A 19,779-nucleotide genomic window follows, 5' to 3' on the forward strand; every position below is an offset into this window, starting at 1 on the left:
AAGGACCTTAGTGTAAGTGATAAAACTGCCCAATGATTTCTATATTAATGAGGATAAAATTTTCCTATGAATCTCAAAGTTGCAAAACGATTTTCTATGGTTCCCATTCTTTGGATGTTTCAAGGAAAAGGGAGTTAATGGTTAATAAACCAGCCAGAGTGGTGAGAACATGCCCATGGAGCTGACATAGGGAACGTGACAATTCCTGGAAGGAAAAGGGTTAAGAGCCAGCAACTTACACATACAAAACGATGTGACCACACTTTCATTCTCTGACTTACAGCTTCAGTTGTTTAGTTTTATTAGTGTGCCAAAATCAGGATAGGCTCAGGCTCAGCTGAACAGAGTAGGGCAGGAATATCTTTGCATTTCTCCGGGTTGCCCATTTGTAATTATGCAAATACTGTGGATAAGCAGCAGGGCTGTCATGGGAGCAGGTCCTCACTGGGGTTTACAACTCTCACCTTCCCATGGGCTCTCAGCAGCCAAGTCACCTGCTTGCTCAAAAGCCCACATAGCGTTCAATCAATTTTCCAACCTACCTTTTGGTGCTGTGCACCAGAAAGGAAGGAGCAATGTTACCAGCCTGCATTCCCCTAATTCCACCACTGCTGCAATGGATGAAGCTGAGATCTGCTTTGGTCTTTGTTACATTGTGTGCTGCCAAAGGTAGAAATATGACAATAAAGAACAAAAGCAAAAATGTGGTAGAAAGTGCTAGAAATCTGTAACATACAGTATTCCTTCACCTATCCTACCAACCCATTTATTTTCACCTGATGTGATTCACTTCCCAGGTGATGCTTGGCAATTCCTGAGGGAAAGATGATGTGAATACATGGGTACACACTGCTTCCTGCTTCCAGGAGCAAGAGGATACACTCAGAAGTGACTGAAGTTCTCTGCCTTGCAATGTGCATGTTGTACTTTATGCTGCTGGTCATTCATTATCTACCACTGTGCTTTACTGCCTATCAGTGTGTTCACTCAAGTGAAAACTGCATTGATAAACTCAGAAGCATATGGTTTGTGTTAACAGTGCTCTGTGCATAAGCGACTGCTCTCCTTACTCTCTCAGATTTTCTGCTTTAGTGTAGTAGCTGAGATGCAAATGTCCTCGATGTTTTCTATCAGTTTGTACCAGAAGCTTTAAACTCGCCTGCAGTGTGTGGCCGCAATGTAAATGACAATATCAGAGTTTATTTTCTCTCTCGGAGAGCAAATAAACTTTGCTGAAAACAGAGGATTAGATCACTGGCCATTGTGGAAGGAAAAATGGCAGCATACAGTAGCAAACAAGCTCGGATTTCCTGAGGAGCCGACGCTGTGCCAATTTACATCCAATGTGAAACTCCATCTTGACGACCCATATTGGTGCTGCCTGGCCCAGGGCACTGCAGCCTCCAAGCAAATCCTCTCCAGCACAGAACACAGAGGGGATGGGAGCGATGCCACCCTGAGCTGGCACATCTCCCTGCCCTGTGCTAAGCCAGGAGTGCTGTGGGGAGCAGGCACAACATGGCAGCCCAACCCTGCTCGGAACGCCCGCGTGGCTGGGAAGGAGGTTGAGAAATGTAATTAGTTGGCACCTTCCTAAATTTCCCTTAAAACTAAAATTGAACAGATGAGTAAAACCGTACCAAGCTCAAACCGTTGGCTAAGCTTCCTGATATTGTTTTTGACTGATTATTTGGACTGGTCCTTCAAGGCCCACCCGCTAAAACACCTCTGTCATTTGAAAAATCTGTCGTCAGAGAGGAAATAATCTTCAGCAAGAAAATACCGCAGTTTCCTTTCTTTTTCTATCGTAATCTTGTGCTACTTATTTGCTTTTCTGATGTCATTTTGTGCCTCCAGGCTGATTTCTACCTCTGGTCTGTGCAAATGCTGAGGGGAAGAAGGATTCCCCACCCACCCCCAGGCATCCTGCATTAAAACTGCACGTCCTGCGCCTTTGGGCCCTGATTAAATCACACAGAGAGAGGGAAAGGGTGGCCACAGAAGGAGGCTTTCCCCTGTTTGATGCTAGTAGATGTTGTGCCCGTGAAGGCATGAGCCATGCATTTCTTTGTAATCTCTCTAATACTTCAAAAGTTGGCTTTGATCCTCTAATATTATTTGAGCTAATGCCCAAACCCTATTAAGCAACCTTGTGACAGAGACTGGAGGGAAAAGGATTGTGCCGTTTCTCATCAAGTATTAAAAAATCAGTATGGAAGTTCAGGAAATGTCAGAGTTGCTGCAGCCCGCGGTTACATCATGGCCTGTGGTGGCATTGCGGCTCCTGAGATCCTGGTGGTTTCCAGGGGCTGTGCTCACTCTGCCCATGCAGTGGGTGCTGCAAAAGTGCCTGGCAGGGCAGGGCTGCTTGCAGGGCCCTCCCTGCCTGCAGGCTGACACAGCTCAGAGCCGTCTGCACTTTGTTGTTGGCGTGAAGCGATCTGCAGAAATATGCTGTCAGGCTCATGAGGAAGGCGATCTGATTATGGGAAGGTCACATTGCTGAGTTCTGAGACCAGAAACCCACCTTCACTCAGAGAAGTGCACAGATCCGTGTTTTGCTTTAACCTCAGTTCAGCTTCAGAGCCAAATGCCTGCCGAGGACACTCGTGATGGCTCAGGCAGGAGGGACGTTCAGCACTCAGGTTCTGACCTCATTGTGGCCTTCCAGTATTTGAAAGGAGCGTATAAACAGGAGGGAGAATGACTGTGTACGAGGGTGGATAGTGATAGGACAAGGAGGGAATGGCTTTAAACTGAGACGGGGAGGTTTAGGTTGGATATTAGGAGGAAGTTTTTCACACAGAGGGTGGCGAGGCACTGGAACAGGTTGCCAAGGAGGCTGTGGATGCCCCATCCCTGGAGGCATTCAAGGCCAGGCTGGATGTGGCTCTGGGCAGCCTGGTCTGGTGGTTGGCGACCCTGAACATAGCAGGGGGTTGGAACTATATGATCATCGTGGTCCTTTTCAACCCAGGCTGTTCAATGACAGTGACAATCAAAAAGAGTGAGGGAGACAGCAAGAGAGAGCTGAAGAGAATGAGCAGAACCTCGCTGTGTGGCTTGCTGTGCTTCTGCAAGGTGCTTGTGCTCCCTGACAGCAAAGGTAACACAAAAACCTCTGCATAATAGAGCAATAGAACAGGGCTCAGTGGGCCAGTTTTGTTCAGTCCTTCCTAATGGGGTGATTCCAGGATGGAGTGCCAACAGTGCCCATAATTTCTGGGTGCTTTGTTAAGAACTCTCCTGCACATTTTCAGAAGTTGGGAACCACCAACCAGCTCAGCTTTCCTTAATCACCATTCCCAGTTCTGGTCACCAGGTAAAGGCAGGGTGGGAGCACAATAAATATAAACCCTTTGACTTGAAAGCAAAAGTGAGTGCTGCAGAGAGCTGTTTGCTTTTCATTATTCACACTCTTCAGGCTCTGGCAAATTGCTTTTCCTCCAACCATACTTCACTCTAATTTTTTCAAGCTGAACTGGTTTGGATAGAATAAATATCTGCTCTGAATCCTCATTAGAAATTTCAATTGACTTTGAATCTTTTTGGAAGGACCAGAGAGAAATAGAAGACTTTCAAGCATCTTTGTGCCTTTGGTGTTTGGAAGTGGATTCTCTCACAGGAGAGAAAAGAGAAGAAGCAGATCTGTTTGAGTAATTTAATCTGTGTAAGGTAATTTACTACAAGGCAACACTTCAGTGCTCAGTGCTTTTTATTTTCCAGCACACAACTATCCCTGACCTTGCTCTTTTCTAACCCCACTTGTGTGTCAGCTAGCTCTGTAAGAAGAAGCCTCCCCAAGGAGAAAATCTACAAGTCAAAGTCATGACTTCCCATGCTCAAAAAGGATCCAGAAGACTCAATCAGCAATACGTATCTCCTCCCTTCATATGGTTAGGCTGCTCCAGAGTTTTCATCATCTCTGGTAAAATTAGCACCATAGTAATTACCCTGTGCCAAACATCAGCTGGTGAAAGTGCACATATTTCAGAGGCAGGAAACTTGAGATGGAACTGGTAGGCACTGCCCCACTTATTAAGGCTGAGATAAGGAAAGTGATGGAAGTTATTTCAGTCCCACATCCACACGTGTAGACATATGCACTCGTATGTGACAGATTTTCCCTGCTAGACTTTTGCACCCAGCTTGCTGCAGGTTGCCAGTGCCAGTGTAAGGATTTCACAGACATCCCTGCATATCTTTGGTTTTCTGTCCTACCAGCCAGAGGTTTGCTGGAGGGTTTTGGGAAACAGCTTGTGGCTGTGGGGGATTCGGAAGGGCTAAAGTAGGATTCAGAAGGACTACATTTGATATTTCTCCTGGTACTTCTCTAAAAAGAAGGATAAACTGGAAGGAAAGAGAAATAGTGTCCAGTGAGCCATGGGTTGTGTGCCCTCCAAGCAGAGTGGCTGCCAGCTGAGGAGTGACACTGTGCTGTGCCCTTTTACATGACACAAATGGCAAGGGAAAGGTGGACTTTTTGCCTATGGAAAAATGAGATCACTGAGAAGAAAAAGTTTTCAGCAGTACGCACAGCAAGTAATGAAACATCTGCAATGAAGTACTTACCAGAGGACTCCTGCCAGGCTCACATCCCACCACAGGTCCCACTGGAAGCTGTCCTATTGAATTTGGTGGGGTCACCTTTACTCAACATGAGTAAGGCCGTTGACCTGGGTGTGCAAGGAAGCCTCCCCTGTAGTACACTCACCAGGGGCTGTTCTGATTTCCACTTGAAGACCTGAAATGAGACCTGCCCGTTTATACTCAAGTTATTTTTCACACCCTTCTCAGGGCACGCTTATCACAATGAAACATTTATCAGTCGAGGTTTTGAAAACTTACAACACACCCAAAAGGCAACCCCACCCAGACGGTGTGCAGGAGACACGCAGGGCACACATTTCAAGCCACAACAAGCAGCAGTGACACTGGGGAAGCTCTGGGACCGTCTCCTCTCTACGCTGCTTTGCACAGTGGTCACATAGAGGCTGCCAGCTCGTTTTGGCACCTGGGCTGAGCACGAATCATACCGAATGAACATCGGACCAAAAATAGTTCCTGCCCTGTCAGGCAAGTCTGAGAGACACCCTGTGATCAAAGATGGGGAAGCAGACACAATGCCCAGTAGTCGCAGCAGAGCAGCTGCCTGACACTTGTGGAGCTTCCTCCACGCACTGCTGCGAAGGAGAGCCTGAAGAAAGGATGTGAAGGAGGATGATGATATAGATGGTTCAGCAGATGTTTCATTGGAGCTACTCCCATGCGTGAGAGAACGCACGAAGCTGTTCAATGGAAAATGTGCGTTCAGAAGTGGACATGGCACTGAATATGAGATAATTATTAAGGCATTTCTATTTTGGAGCCCTTCTGTGTGTAGTTTTACATAATAAATGTTAGCGTTGCCTTTCTACACGCACACACGATCCCCGGCCCAAACAAACAAGCAGCTTTTTTGCTTCTTGTCACTGATACCTCTCGAAGTTAAGTATCTTTGGCCACAAATAGATCATTGCCCTATTTGAAAAGTTCCTAGTGGAGTGTAGCCAGTTTTGACTGGCTATATATACCTAAGCTGGCAAATCGAGCAACCTCGCAGCTTTTGCTTCTATATATAAAAAGGAATGATATAGAATAAATCAGCTGGACGGAGCATGTGTCATATCAATTTTTATACCAAAATTCTTTGCTTTCTGAGTGGCTTTAGAGCCTGAGTGGGCAACTATAGGAAGCCCTAAACTCAGGTTTGGATGGGATGGTCAGGCAGTACTAGAAACGTTAAGGTTGCCAACAGGTTTCCAGGTGCCATTTAGGAATGGCTGAAGAATCAATTTGTGTGGACAACAGCCGTGCCTCCTGAATTATTATAAGTCTCAGCACTGTAGAATTGACCCCTGAACAAGTGCTGGAAAAGGATACAGAGAGATATTCAGGGTTCGGTCAAACTTATGGCTCTCTGCTTGTATTGGAACCCAGTGGGAAGCCCGTCGGTGAGCGCAGGGCCGTCGTGTCGTCCCCCTCCATCCACCCCAAGCCACGCACTGCAACAACGGGACAGGGCCCTGCGCGGGGGGGGGGGGGGGCGATGCGGCAGTTCCACGGGCGGCCACCAGGTGGCGCTCAAGTGCCCCTGCGCGGCCGAGCTGTGCGGGAGCAGCGGCGGAGCGGGGTGGGCGCTGCCGCGGGGGGTCGGGGCGCGGGGGCTTCCGACAGTCCCGGGTAACTCCGGATTGTGGAGCGTGAAAGGCTGACTGACAGCAGGCAGTGTCACAGCTTCCAAAATCTCCTGGCTTTCTAGGGAGCTTGGAATTACTGGACCCGCTGCAGGTTTTTCCTGATGTTTGTTTGATTCCCCCTCAACCATTCAGACTGGAAAGATTTAAATTCCAGAAGTGCTGTGACTTTAGAGCCCGTGAAAGCATTGATCCACGCTTTGCAGCCCAGACTAAAGCTATAAATGCTCATTGTTTCATTCGTGTTTCATTTCTGTCCTGCTTCCTGCTGTCTGAGTGGAAGTGAATTTACTGCCAGCTGCCCCCTGGGCCCACCACAGAGACACCAATTCCCTGTTTGCAGGTTCCCAGCTGGAAACCAGTGAAGATTTAAGAGCTAAAAAGGGCTTACAACCAAATGTTGCTTCCCACACAAGCACTTCTGATACGCTGAGTTGTGCCTCTTATCTCCTGAACTGAGTGTAACCGTACCAATGTAATGCTTTTGCTAGACAGGCAGCTCAAGTCAGACCTCCCGTGCAGTGTTTTAGAAACAAGGAATAAATGAAGGGATGTGTATTATGTCCCACATCTGAAAATCAGCTTCACATGAAATATGCACTGAATGATGCATAATGATACATGATAATGGGGAAGGAAGTGCCAGCTGCCTTAATGAATGGTGGTAGACAAATCTGGAAAAATAAATTATAGAATAATCTTGTATTATATTCCCTTTGTCATAAACTTATTCTGACCCAGAACAATACTGCTGCTCTCCAATAGAAAATAACTGAGACGCAGCTATAATCACGGTACGGGAGTCCAGCGCTCACTGGTTTGTATTTTCTCTTTGTTGTTCACATTTTGCTTCATCTGATAAATGTTGTGGACAAGGCAAGAACAGAGTGAACTACTTCCAGCTAAGGCAGGAGGAACAGCCAGCTGCTGCCTCTGGGTGGCTGGGGAGAACAAGCAGAGCTTCAACCCAGTGCTTTGGCTTTGTCTTGAAGGGAGAGCAGAAGGCTGCTCATGCTTCATCTCAGCTCTCAACCTGTAATGTAGCCAGGCACTTTCTCTGGGACTTTGCTGGGTTGTTTTGTCCATTTCAGTGGGAATGAGTTGAGGATTAGGGCTGTTTTTCTGCTGTGACAATGCATGTATTGCTTTTGCTGGATTTCTGAGAGGCTTGCTTGCTCTGCAATGGGGATGAACGAAAGAAAGACAAGGAAACCTTGGAGAATATCCTCATCTAGAGCAAGCAGATGAACGTGGAAAATTCTCCCTTCTACTCACCCAAAATCACAGTACAACAGCATTCTGCAAGTGTCTTTCCTAGATCCTCCTCCAGACAAGGAGGACTGGCCCTATCTAAACGTATTTAAAGGATTCTCTGCACTTTGTGCTTCTACATCTCATTCCCATTTTATCCACCTGGCACTCTCAGATGTCCTTCATCAGGTGAGGATACTGCTTTGCAAGCTCTAGATGCAAATACCGTGCACAGGTGTGCATGTGGGTGTCCGTGTGATGGGCTTTGGGAACTCACATGAACAGAATTTATGTGTGGCTCCTTCCACCAAATAAGCAGAATTCATGTTAAGAAGCTGCAGCAAAACGTGTTTATAACTTTGTGGTTTGGCATCTTTTAAAGTCAAAAGCCTACTCTGCACCTTATAACCTTTCCTATGACTTCTGAGTATATAAGCTGTGGGAGCTTAAAACAGTGACCAAATGGAAGGAAAGTAACATGTGCTCACACAAGGTGTGTGTGGTAGAGGCATGTTCTTTATTTCTGTTTCTTTATTCATAAAAATGCAACACATGCTTTACTATACATTATAATACATCGTTTTTATACTCTGATAAATGAAATTAAAATATCAAACAGAGAAACCCAGAAAAAGCCAGACGGGTTGAGAGCAGTGGTTCAAAGAGTATTCTGTCTCCAGCACTGGCTGGTATCAGATGCTGAAGATAAAAGTAGAAGAAACTGTATAGTAGCCTGTTACGAATTAACATGCCCAGGAGAAAAGTTTCTTCCTGACCCTCCTCAGTTAGTGGTTGACTTATATGCCAAAGCATACATTGCTATACACACTCACGTATTTACATCTATCTATACCAAGAAGCATGTGACCAAATGCCAAATCAGGCTCCTGGTACTTTCACTTACATGAAAGTCATTCCAAGGAAAGAATTTTCTTCACCGCAAGAGGCTCACACAGTACACTGCTGGGAGAGGGAAAGCTGCAGTTCACAGCTTGGTAAGGGAAACTGCCTTTACGAACAGCACCTGAACTGTGTCCCTTTTGAAGATAACTGGGTAATTGTGATTGTATATCTCAAACCTCTGAGTAGATTTACCTATATCCACCTGCACCAAGATTGCACACCCCCAGCCTGTCCTGCCTTCTTTGCAGCAGTGCTCCCTAACTCCACCTTCAATCTGTTTGGCTTCAGTTTAAGTTTCTGTCTTGTCCACCAGATACAGAGTATCCCTCTCTTTCGATGCTAGTGATGCTTCTGCATATGAAATAGGCCAATTAATGAGCTTAAGAATAACCACCTCCACTCAGGTTTGTTAATATGCTTGGTTTTACCCAAAAAGGATCATGTAGCATCCAGAACTTTTACAAGTGTGAGCAGAAAGAAATGCAAGATACATTAAAATAATGCAGTAAGATCCAGAAAAGAAAAAGGAAAAGGAAAGGAGAAAGGAAAAGAAGGGAAGGGAAGGGAAGGGAAGGGAAGGGAAGGGAAGGGAAGGGAAGGGAAGGGAAGGGAAGGGAAGGGAAGGGAAGGGAAGGGAAGGGAAGGGAAGGGAAGGGAAGGGAAGGGAAGGGAAGGGAAAGAAAAAGCAATCAGTCTGCTGGTTTTCCTTTCATTAAATATGATTAGCTCATAAAAACTTTGAATTAGTCAGCATGATGGGAATGACTCATCAGACCTAATTTTAGCTGCTTAAAATTAGCCAGCATTTCCAAAACAGTCATCTCATCTCCTTCAGCAGCAAACAGGGATGGATGAGCACTTGCAGGATAATACCATCCTATTGCCTTGAGCTCCCCAGCCACTGAGGTGGGGATGGGATGGACTCCTCTGTGCAGACAGAACAAACTTACAGCAACTACAGAGAGCCTTGGCCAGTAGGTGGTACTTCACCTCTTGGTGGCTGAGGTCAAGTGAGATAAACTCCATTTTAGGCAACCATAAGTTCAGAGACAATAACTTTTACATCAGCAAGATAATGAAACATAACGTAAATTAGATGTGATCATCATCAGGGGAAAAAAAAAAGCATGATGAGATATTGCATATTGGATAACAGAGGTGTGCAGGGCGTGGAACTTCCATGTCACGGCAACTTCAAAACACTGACATTTTCTTTCTTTTTCTTTTTGCAAATGGAGCTGACAGCTGAGTGTTGAATTTCTCTGCAAAGGATCATTTTTACAGTCATTTCAGATGAATAAACATATTTCAGTTTGACAAAATCATGCGTTTGGTCTCTAGATTTAACAATTTCTTTCTAAAGCAGTGTAACACAATAAAAGCAAAAGCAAGACTGGCATTCTGAAATGAAAAGACATTTTGATTTTAAGAATGGCAAAGCTCCCTCTAAAACCAGGCTGCTTTGTCCTGAGGCTTAACACGATTGTGATGATTTTCATCTCAGACTCGAGATTCTATTTTGATTTCTAAAGAGTGCAGAGGAGCCCATTTGACCAGCCTTCCTTGCTGACAGAGCCAAGCCTGCATGCAGCACCATAGCATGCAGCTGACATAGCACATAGATTGAATTGTGAGGCTGTGGCATTAGTGGGAGCAGCTCATGACAAAGAAATGAGGAAAGCTCTGCAGGATCTCATTGGGTGTCTCAGAGAACTGAGGGTATAAGCAGGTTCTCAAAGCTGCCCAGTAACACTGGGTTCCATTACTGCTAGTTCACTCCCTCTTACATGGAATAGCCCTACATGTTCCCCAGTGCAGCCCCAGGAAAGGGGCTTCACTTGAACTACCAGAAAGGGCCAATTGTCACACAAGAGCAATCATTTTCTGTGATGGTAGGGGAATTTCAGAGCCTCCCAGAGGGACAGGGAACTGAACTCCCAAGTAAATTAGGCAGTTTTGAAATGTCTGACCTAGAGGGCACACTTCATTGTTCTAGTTCTCTGCCTAGATCATTATCTCTCTCTGGGTGTCTTCAACATTAGTCCCTGCAGGGTAATAAAGTTTAGAATAAGTTTGCTCAAGCACAGTAGCTGTCTAGTCAACCCAAATATAAGCTGCTTTCTTGTGCCAGCACTAATCTGTTACTGATACCCACACTAACCATTATGAAGCTCCTTTTAGCAGTATTTTAATGTAGGCATGCTGACAGTGTGAGGCTTATAATGTAAATACTTGTGCACATGAGTTCATTGTTTATACTCTAAAAACTATGCTAGGAGAAGTTGTTGGAACTGATTTTAATTGCAGTGAAAAGCTAGATTTGTGACTCCAGCGATAGTCTGCTTAAGGTCACAGCTGCTTTCTGATAAGAAGCTTCTCCAGAAGGCTGACTGACAGTTGCCACTGAGTCTTCTGGATCCTCACAACTGGTGATGAGGGCAACTGCACTAAATGATTTCTGGTTTTCACTTAATGATTTGATTTCCGTCACTGATGTCTCTGCTTCTTTTTCCAGCATCTTCTCTGTTCGATTCCATTCTTGCTCCTTCCTATCCAGCTGCATGGCACTGCAGTGAGGAGCATAAACCTCTGTAGTTTCCTCAAACTGCAAGCAATCCACTTTATAGTACTTTTTCTTTACATGTAAGACATCATTAAACCTATAGCCCCAAAGAATCTCTCTGGGCACGTACGAGCTCCTTGACTGATGTGATGTTCCTGTTGAATCCCCTGTGTAGACAAATGTGACCAAGATCTCAAAGTTGTCCTTGGCCAAAGCTTTCCGGTCCAGACCATACAAAGGACTCTCACTATTAATTTCATGCACTACTGTCACTGGTGTAACAAGTATGATCTGGTCATTCAGCAGCTTCAAGTCTTTGTATTCCATTGTCATCCTTCCTTCCTTGTCTTCCCTGTAGCGCAGGAGCTGAGCTCGTACAGAGCCCTCCACCATGTGGTTTGGGCGGAAATCGCCAATGCGCCACATCAGGCAAAATTTATCATCCCTCAGGCCTACCACAGCATAGTAGCTGAAACGAATGGTTTGAGCTCGTTTTCGAGCCGTGGCCATTTTAGCCAAGGCTGCTCCGATGATGAAAGTGTCTATAATGCAGCTTAGGACTGACTGCAGGATAACCATCAGGACTGCCACAGAGCACTCCTCCGTAACGCAGCGGTAACCATAACCAATGGTCGTCTGGGTTTCGAGGGAGAACAGGAATGCCCCCGTGAAGCTATGGACATTTGCCACGCAGGGGGTTGTTTCTTCGTCATTCAATAAATCTCCGTGTTGCATTGCTATCAGCCAGAAAACCAGTCCAAAGAACAGCCATGACAGAACGTAGGACAGGGAGAAGATGACAAACATGTGACGCCACTTGATGTCCACCAGGGTGGTAAATATGTCCACCACGTAGCTCTCCCATTCCCCAAAGATGTGTTTGAAGTACACATTGCAGCTGCCATCCTTGTGGAGAAACCTCTTCTGCTGTCTTTTCATCCCCATTTCTGGGCTTTTTTTGCAAAAGCCTTTGTAACTGATCTTATTTCCCTGTATGTTTACAGGCCTATAGCAACCACTCTGTTCAGTCATCTTTCTCATATCTGCCTCGTGGCATCAGTTTACAAAACACACTTGTGGTCCCAGGGGCTATTAGTTTCCTTTGTTCATTGGAAATCTATGAAATAAAAGAAAAAGTTTATTTTTGTTTTTAATTTCGTATGCCAAACTCTAAAACTAAAACTAAATACAATCTCTGGCCATCATGAGTAATTTTCTGAAAAGTACAGACTCTGACACTGATTACGCCATATAGCTCAAAAACTCAGAAATTCAGCTAGAAAATCAACCAGCTAGAAATGTCCACATCAATCTTAAAATTTGTTATCTAGATGTAAGCAGAATCCAAAACCTTTGTGGTGACCCCACTGTATCTCTTCCAAAGTTCTGGTGAAGTAGCATTCAAATCAGGATGGGCTTTCATGAACACTCACAAGGATGACATGAGCTCTCTGAAATTTGGCCAAGCATTTAGGGTAGTCAGTTGTTCCTCTCTGTTCTGTGTTTGTTTTCCCACTCTAGAAGAAATGCCTAGGTAAACATTCTCATTCAGCCATAGAATACAGTGTCATGGACTGACAAGTTCAGTTTTAACCAGAAAACAATGGGTCAAGCAATTTCATTTTACTGAGCTAGAGCTAAAGAAATATATTTGCAACTCACATGAAAAACAAACCTCTCTGAGGTCCTGCAAACCCTCACAAATAATTCTTCAAAACAATAATAACAAAAAAATCCAGTTGCCAAGAAGTATTTAGATTTTTATTAACAAATTTGGAACGAACATGCACTAATAAAATGTGTGGATGACACAACTTTAGAAAGTGATGTGAATTAGGAGATTCCTCTGTCAGATCAGAGAAAAAATTGATGTCTTGGCAGATTGTAACCGTATGAATTTCAGCAGTATGAAGTGCTAGGCTGTGCATTCATTGACTAATAACAAGAATTTGTCTTAGAAACTGAGGCCTCGTCAGTTGAAATCCATTAAAAAGCAAGGACTTAGCTGAAGTAGTCAGATACAGGATGCTTATGAATTACTTGTAGAATACAGCACTGAAAAAAGCAAATGCTTTTTCCTATAGATCTCCAACTCATTCTACTATATCCCAACCCCTAACACATATAATGCTGAAAAATCCGAAGCATATGCCACTTTTTGAGGAAAAACTCTCATTTTCCAAAATTGTAAGCTTTCAGTGGAAAAATGGCAAAGACTTCTCCCATTTTTAAGCTGGTTTCATGTGAGAAGAGTTCAGATGTAGGCATACAATGAAGCCAGAGTGTTCATGGAAAATGAATTTACAAAAATGTTTCCCAGCCGTAGTCTTTTTTTCTCAGCTCTTCATTCACTTTGCAAACGTATAAATGACTGCACACAGTTTAAGGCAGAAGAGAGTCAGGCCCATAGAGTGTAATATATATTGGATGGACTAGATTAACAGACTGAGAACGCTTCTCCCATCCAAGTAACAATGACAAGCATGCATAGACACTATTCCAAAAACACTTAAAAGCCAAACATAGTTTCCATTTCTTTTTTCTTTTCTTTTTTTTTTTTTTTCTTTTCAATACAGAAATGAATGTGACATATGGTGTCGTAGCCTCAGAATGTGGCCTGCATTAAAAAGCACAACATTAATGTTTCCAAAAATACTTCTTGGAATACAGTCTTTGGAAACATTCATATGACTTGCTTTACTCATTGCTTTAAACAAACACTTTAGCTTAGTCCATTGACGACTCCTGACCTAACATTTTATAAGTCGTAATTAACAACAAACAAAAGCTAGAAACTGTCATGCAATTTTTTTAAGAACCTCATGATGTGAGGTGTGAAAATGAAGCACACTGTAATCAGGAGTCAATATGTCATTATACACAACACATACTAAGGGTTATGCTGTTTTTCTTACTGACTGCTTCAGACAAGCGTGCCTTTAAATTACTCACAAACATCTTGCTACTCAAAACAGAGTTCCCAGCTCATGAAAAAAGACTACTGAGTTAATTCCACTTGCTGCTGTTGCCTTCAGCAAATAATCATATTTCAAAAATGTGTTTTGCAGGTACCATCTTTAAATATTGATGGTGTTGGCAACAGTGATAGACTGTCAGACATGCAACTAAATGGAAAAGTCCACCCAAATTTTACAGTAGTCCATGATGCACTGGAGAGAACTTTGTGATTTTTCATGCATTAAGAGCTTTCACCCCACTTAGGGTCTCTCTTAAGTACAGGTGGTGGTTATATATATAGTCTTGTGAGTGCCTCACGTGGGGTTCTGACTGGTGTAAATGAAGCCATGCAGTTAGATGCTGGACTGGATTTTGCAAAACAATTGTATGAGTATGTCTATAATATATAATAAATATATAACACAATATATAAAATAATATATAACATATATATATATATCATACAACATATATAGCATTTAACACATAATATGTAATATGTAATATATAATATATGATACAGACAGAATAGATCTATAAGAAGAAGGAACATGATGCAGAGCCTTTTCAACCAGAACCAAATAATCTACCCCTGGAGCTAGGTGGATTAGAATAGAATCAGTGCAGAGGAAAAGTAACACATATATTGCTCTCAGTTAATCTTTCTCCATCGTGTTGAAAATTGGCTTGCTCAGAGCCATTTGGCACTGCACAGTGGAGACGTGCCCCAAATGACCTAAAATCCCAAATGTGCTTGAAAGTCTTAGGAAATAGCCTCCTCAGTCACTCAAAAACATCTACAAATGTTGCCCAGTATTTTGGGTGTGCTTAAAGGTGAGCCAAATCTGAACTTTTCCAGGCTACCTCTTCAAGTCTCCTGAGTGCAATAATAATCATGCATCATAATTAATAACTCTTTTATATTGTCTGATGTTGCTCAGAACATTTTAAGTTTAAAAAAAACATCCTTCAGTGTTCCTGAATTATGTAAGCTTGTATTACAATCTGCACTTCATTCATGGGGACACTTTTTAAAGTGATTTTCCTATTTCAAACAAGAGGCACTGAGGCCAGATGTTCATCGCTTGCTCTACGGAGACACTCTGCCTTTTGCAGAGCAGTCTGAAGGCTATTATTACTACCAAAGTTTAAAGAGGAGAAGACCACAGACTTATAACCAGACTTCTGCATCTCAATCTTGGAGCCATGTCAAATATCTTATTTTTCAAAACAGACAAAATGTTTTACACATCCCGAAATGCCCATAGGAATTGCATTGAAGGCCCTACTACCTGGTAAAGATTAACAAAGAGGATGGGGGAGGATTTAAAAACATTCCCTACTCACTAAGGCTCATGGATCAGTTGCTGCAAATGATTCTCAGATGTTGCCAGGAAGTGTACTCACCTTCCTCTAACAATCACAAACCCTCACCCTTTTTTTGTCTTGCTTTTACTTTCTGTATGTGTTTTATTTTCCCCCTTTTGCTTCTGGGCATGTTTGTACACATCATAAGCCTCCTCTCGCATATTATCCTGTCCTGCAGAGCAAGAAGTGCATGGAAATCTACGGTATTTTTGGTAACCACACATATAAGCATATTTAACCCCTACATACTGGCTTATTAGAGATAAAAAATTGAGCAGCGAAGTTAGGCAGGATAGAAGGAAGAGAGTAATTGAGAAATCTCAAAGATTTCATTAGGGTAAATGCCAGAGAGAGTTCAAAAGTTCTTCTTTATGAATCAGACTCAGAGTTCAGAAAATACTCTTAATTATCTGAGCCAAGGCTAGGATCTTACTGTGTTGTGTACTGTACTGCAGCATCACTGCTGCAGAGAGCTGTGTTTGTAGGGTCTGCACATGGACCCCCAAACTGGTATCTCTGAAATCTTCACCCTGATTAGATATGGGAGAAAGGTAACTACATACACTGGTTTAACAGGCCATAAAGTAGTGCAGTGGCAGAACTAGGAACAAACTCAGCACCTAATTACATCCATTTAAGAGTTACAGCAAAGCAAACACTACTAGAATCAAGCCTTTGTATTATATTTATCATCTTAATCTAGTTCCTCTTGAATAGAGCAGTTGTACAAGAAGAACTCTTGATTGTCATCAGCTCTCTCAGAAGCTTTAAGCATCATGTTAAGGCTTAAAGATTTTTAAAGGCTTTCAGTAAATGTAACCTGCAACTTCGTTGTGATATTTTGAGTTTAGGGTTTAACGTTTTATGGGGATAATTCCTGCACTGCACCTTAACCTAATACCTAACGAGTTGTTGTTACACCCATTTTATGACTGCATTTTCCCATTATGTAAACATGTAGAAGCATATTTTTGTTCAGTGACAACTTCAGTCAACAGTCTGTTTGTAAAGCATTAAGCAAAACAATGTGAAGATCTTGGTTCCAGAATAATTATGTTCTGAATATGAGATTAAATCAAAAATAAGACAATTCGAAGCCTCTGAGTAAAGCTGGGTCCTCTCTGCTCAACTCCACACACATGGAAGTGGATACCTCTCTTGCACTGGCTTAGCAGTCACCTCAGTTTCCCACTTCATTTTGGGAAAGGTCTGAAAGGTTTCCAGTTTTAGTCATTGTTGTGTAACCCTGGAAGTCTTTGAGCTCATAGACCAGAAATGTGACAAGTAGAAGCCTTTTGAGCTGCCTTGGAACTGACTCAAATACTCGTTCCCTAAAAAAAAAATATCCAACCAACAACAACAAAAAAAATCACAGAATCTGAATCTATTGTAGAACAGTTGAGACTTTTCCTTCCTTCCTTCCTTCCTTCCTTCCTTCCTTCCTTCCTTCCTTCCTTCCTTCCTTCCTTCCTTCCTTCCTTCCTTCCTTCCTTCCTTCCTTCCTTCCTTCCTTCCTTCCTTCCTCTCATTTTTAGAAAGAACTTCCCCTAATACTTGTATCAGAAAAGTCATATTCTTGTTCTGTAACACGGAGAGTAAGAATATTTATATTCTTTTATATTTAATTGTCTCCATCTCATCTTAGATCCCCACAGATGAGTAAAGGGTATCTCTGCAAGGGGAAGGCAGACTCCCCTAAACTGAACCTGACATATTTCCAGAGCCAGAGCTCTGGGGATCAGAGCTGAAGGAGAGGAATCTTCATCCCCGAATCCAAACCAGAGCACTGTCAGATCATACATGCTCTTGTGTTGACTTAAATGAGAGGATCACATCCAAACCATGAGCTTCGATTGCAAAACTCTTAAATTCACAATGATTTATATGCAGCCATTGGAGCAAAGCTTTAAAACAGCTCAAATTTCCCTAAAATTAAAGTTTCCTTGTACTAATCACTTCAGATTAGATGACTGAATGCAGCAGAGGTTGGCAGGGCTGCAGTTCAACCAGCAGTGTGACTGAAATACACAGTTGTGAGAGCGTCGTCTTACAAGGAACACCATTCCTCTCCATCATTTTGTGAATATAGGTCTTCCAACTGCAAAGATTCCAAATATAGAAATAAAAGCACACTTTAAATGTGCTAAGCTCGCAAAAAATGATAATTCTTGGACTTCTTATTCAAAACCTCAGTACAGGAAGAAGATCTGGAATATCACTATACAAGTGTTTATTAAACATTTTATAAGATAGATATAAATAGCAGAAAGCAGCAGAGATTTGCACGCATTTTAAAGTAATGCAACTGTGCTGTAATCTACACTGAAACAATTCCCAGTAAGAGATATATTGGCATTTAATTCATCTAAGTGAAACCAGATCTCCTTAAAAAGAAAGAAAAAAAAGAAAGAAATTTGCCCCTTAAGTTTGAGATGACAGACTCTGATGGTTACTTCTTGATGAAGAGTGGATACCAGAGCCATGGGACAGGTTTATTATGAGCAAGGCCCCTGATTACAACTCAGAGCGACTCCCAAGATCTGTAGAAAGCTGAAAATGTCTATTTTAATCTATTCACACTGTATGCACTGCTTGGTCGTAGCCAAGAGCAAGCAGTGGAAACACTGGAATACCAAGAGAAATGGAAAGTGCTGGCAACTTGAAACTCTTTATTTCAGGCTTCACTGCCATTCTTTGTCTCAGACAGTTTAGCAGGGGTGAAACCTGAAACTGCTCACACTCAGGACTCTCTTCCCCTTTTCAGCCCTGAACTCCCAAACACTCCTATACCAGGACAACTGGGCACAGCATGCTCTTAACAGCCCAAGACCCATGCCAGCATCACCTGGTGCAGCTGTAGGTGGTAGAAACACACGTGACATGCAGTGCACAGGCAGAGTTCAGCCAGGGAGCAGCCAGCTCCCTGCATCAGTGCTGGGACTGCCTTCATATGCTACGTCCCCAAGCAAGGAGCACAGCAAACAGGAGGCCAACCTGCAAATGTGACCCTGCTGTGTTACCAGTGCTGCCCACCCCCCTGCAGAGGAGCAGCAGGGTCCATGAATCATCATTTCCTGCTGCTTGAAAAGCCCTCCTTCTGGTTCTTAGCCCATGAGGTACGGACCCTGTGCATTTCAGGGCTGAAACTGATAGGACCAGAGCTTTTATCTTTGTTAGGGTTCCTGCAGCCTCAGTTCTAGAAAGTGGTAAAGCTGATGCATGTCCTAGACATGAGAATCTAACAGCTCTGCAGATATGGAATTGAAAATATTCATTTTATGTCCAGTTTTCTTTCAGTGCAATTCAGCAGCCAACCTCTCAGTAACTTCAGCAGGCACAGCCCCCTGGGCTTTAATTTTAATCGAAGTTAGCTGTGAGGCAATTGAATATAAATATTAGGACTAATTACAGTTTCCTTCTCCCTGACGCACTCATGTCAAAATCGACACACACTGAAGGTTGATTTCAATAGCATGGCAATATTCTCCACACATTGAGCTTTATGAGTTCTATTCAGCCTACACAAGCACAGAAAAAAAAAACTTCGAGGAACTTTTCCACTGTATCTTGCTGGCAGAGAATAATAGAACAGTTTGTTGCACCTCTTAATAGACATGATGTAATAATGTATTCAACAATAGGTAAGTGGAAGGGCATGAACAATGGCAGAGTGAGATCAGATCATGCCAGCCACTTTCGGTTAACAGGACCAACACCCTCAGCTCTGTGATTTGCTACAGTTCAGTGTTGCTGTACCTCTTCTCTAAACACAGGGGGTTATTAACAAGGTGTGAGTCTGGGGGCAGGAAAGAGACAATATCCTGCAGGGGTTCTTCCACTTGCATGGACTGTTTTCTTTACTGCTCCCTGAAACAGAAAGCATACTCCTTTTCTTCTATTTTCTGGAGTACGTTGTAAATCAAATACCCAGGGAAGGGCTGGGACATATGAACACAGTCACTATCTCTCCTGTTGTATTCTTTATTCAAATATGTCTCTAGAGTAAGAAAGGAGAGTAGATACCAGGTGCAGTTAGGTGCAGTTAGATCCCATGTATTCCAGTGTTCCCTGCTCCTACAGCTCTCTGTACACATGTCAAAACCAACTGAGAGAGGAAAAGGTTATACATCTTTAACCAAAGGCTTACTTGAAGATCAGAGGACTCTTTATACGGCTTGTGCAAATTTTAATCCTGACAATTCGAAAGGCATCAGTTTTGACAATGCAGAGGCTTGTGTTGGTGTCAGTTGAGCTTGGATTAGATGCCTTACTACTGCATTTTGTATATGGATTAGCATAGAAGAGAATCCCAAGTTAACATGGTGCTTGAATTGTGTTCAACAGGTGAGAGAAATAAGACCTGAGTAGGAAGCATGAGGATCAAAGATTTTCTGTTAAAGTTTGTTCGACCCTGCTAAAAAGTTCCTGAAGAGAGCTTGACACCAGTTGTTGACTTGTAATGGCTATCAGGTGCAAAGGGGAACACCTGCAGGTTTCTAC

At 43.0% G+C, this 19,779-nt stretch overlaps 2 protein-coding genes across 7 annotated transcripts in view; both read right to left on the reverse strand.

Moving 5' to 3' along the window:
- Positions 1–19,779, reverse strand: part of KCNJ2 (potassium inwardly rectifying channel subfamily J member 2) — a 42,937-nt gene that overhangs the window by 14,399 nt on the left and 8,759 nt on the right. Inside the window, exon 2 of the mRNA XM_085239755.1 lies at positions 4,573–4,744. The gene's annotated coding sequence lies outside the window, so the exon portion shown is untranslated. The remainder of the gene's footprint in view (positions 1–4,572; positions 4,745–19,779) is intronic.
- The window catches only part of KCNJ16 (potassium inwardly rectifying channel subfamily J member 16), a 32,102-nt gene continuing 20,308 nt past the window's right edge, over positions 7,986–19,779 (reverse strand). For all 6 annotated transcript variants that reach the window (XM_085239754.1, XM_085239752.1, XM_085239753.1 and 3 more), the window contains one exon: positions 7,986–12,070. In XM_085239754.1, the coding sequence (XP_085095880.1) occupies positions 10,705–11,994 (1,290 nt within the window). In that variant the 5' untranslated portion in view covers positions 11,995–12,070 and the 3' untranslated portion in view covers positions 7,986–10,704. The remainder of the gene's footprint in view (positions 12,071–19,779) is intronic.

This window comes from Meleagris gallopavo, chromosome 20 (genome assembly GCF_905368555.1).
Source record: "Meleagris gallopavo chromosome 20, MGAL_WU_HG_1.1, whole genome shotgun sequence".
NCBI lineage: Eukaryota > Metazoa > Chordata > Aves > Galliformes > Phasianidae > Meleagris > Meleagris gallopavo.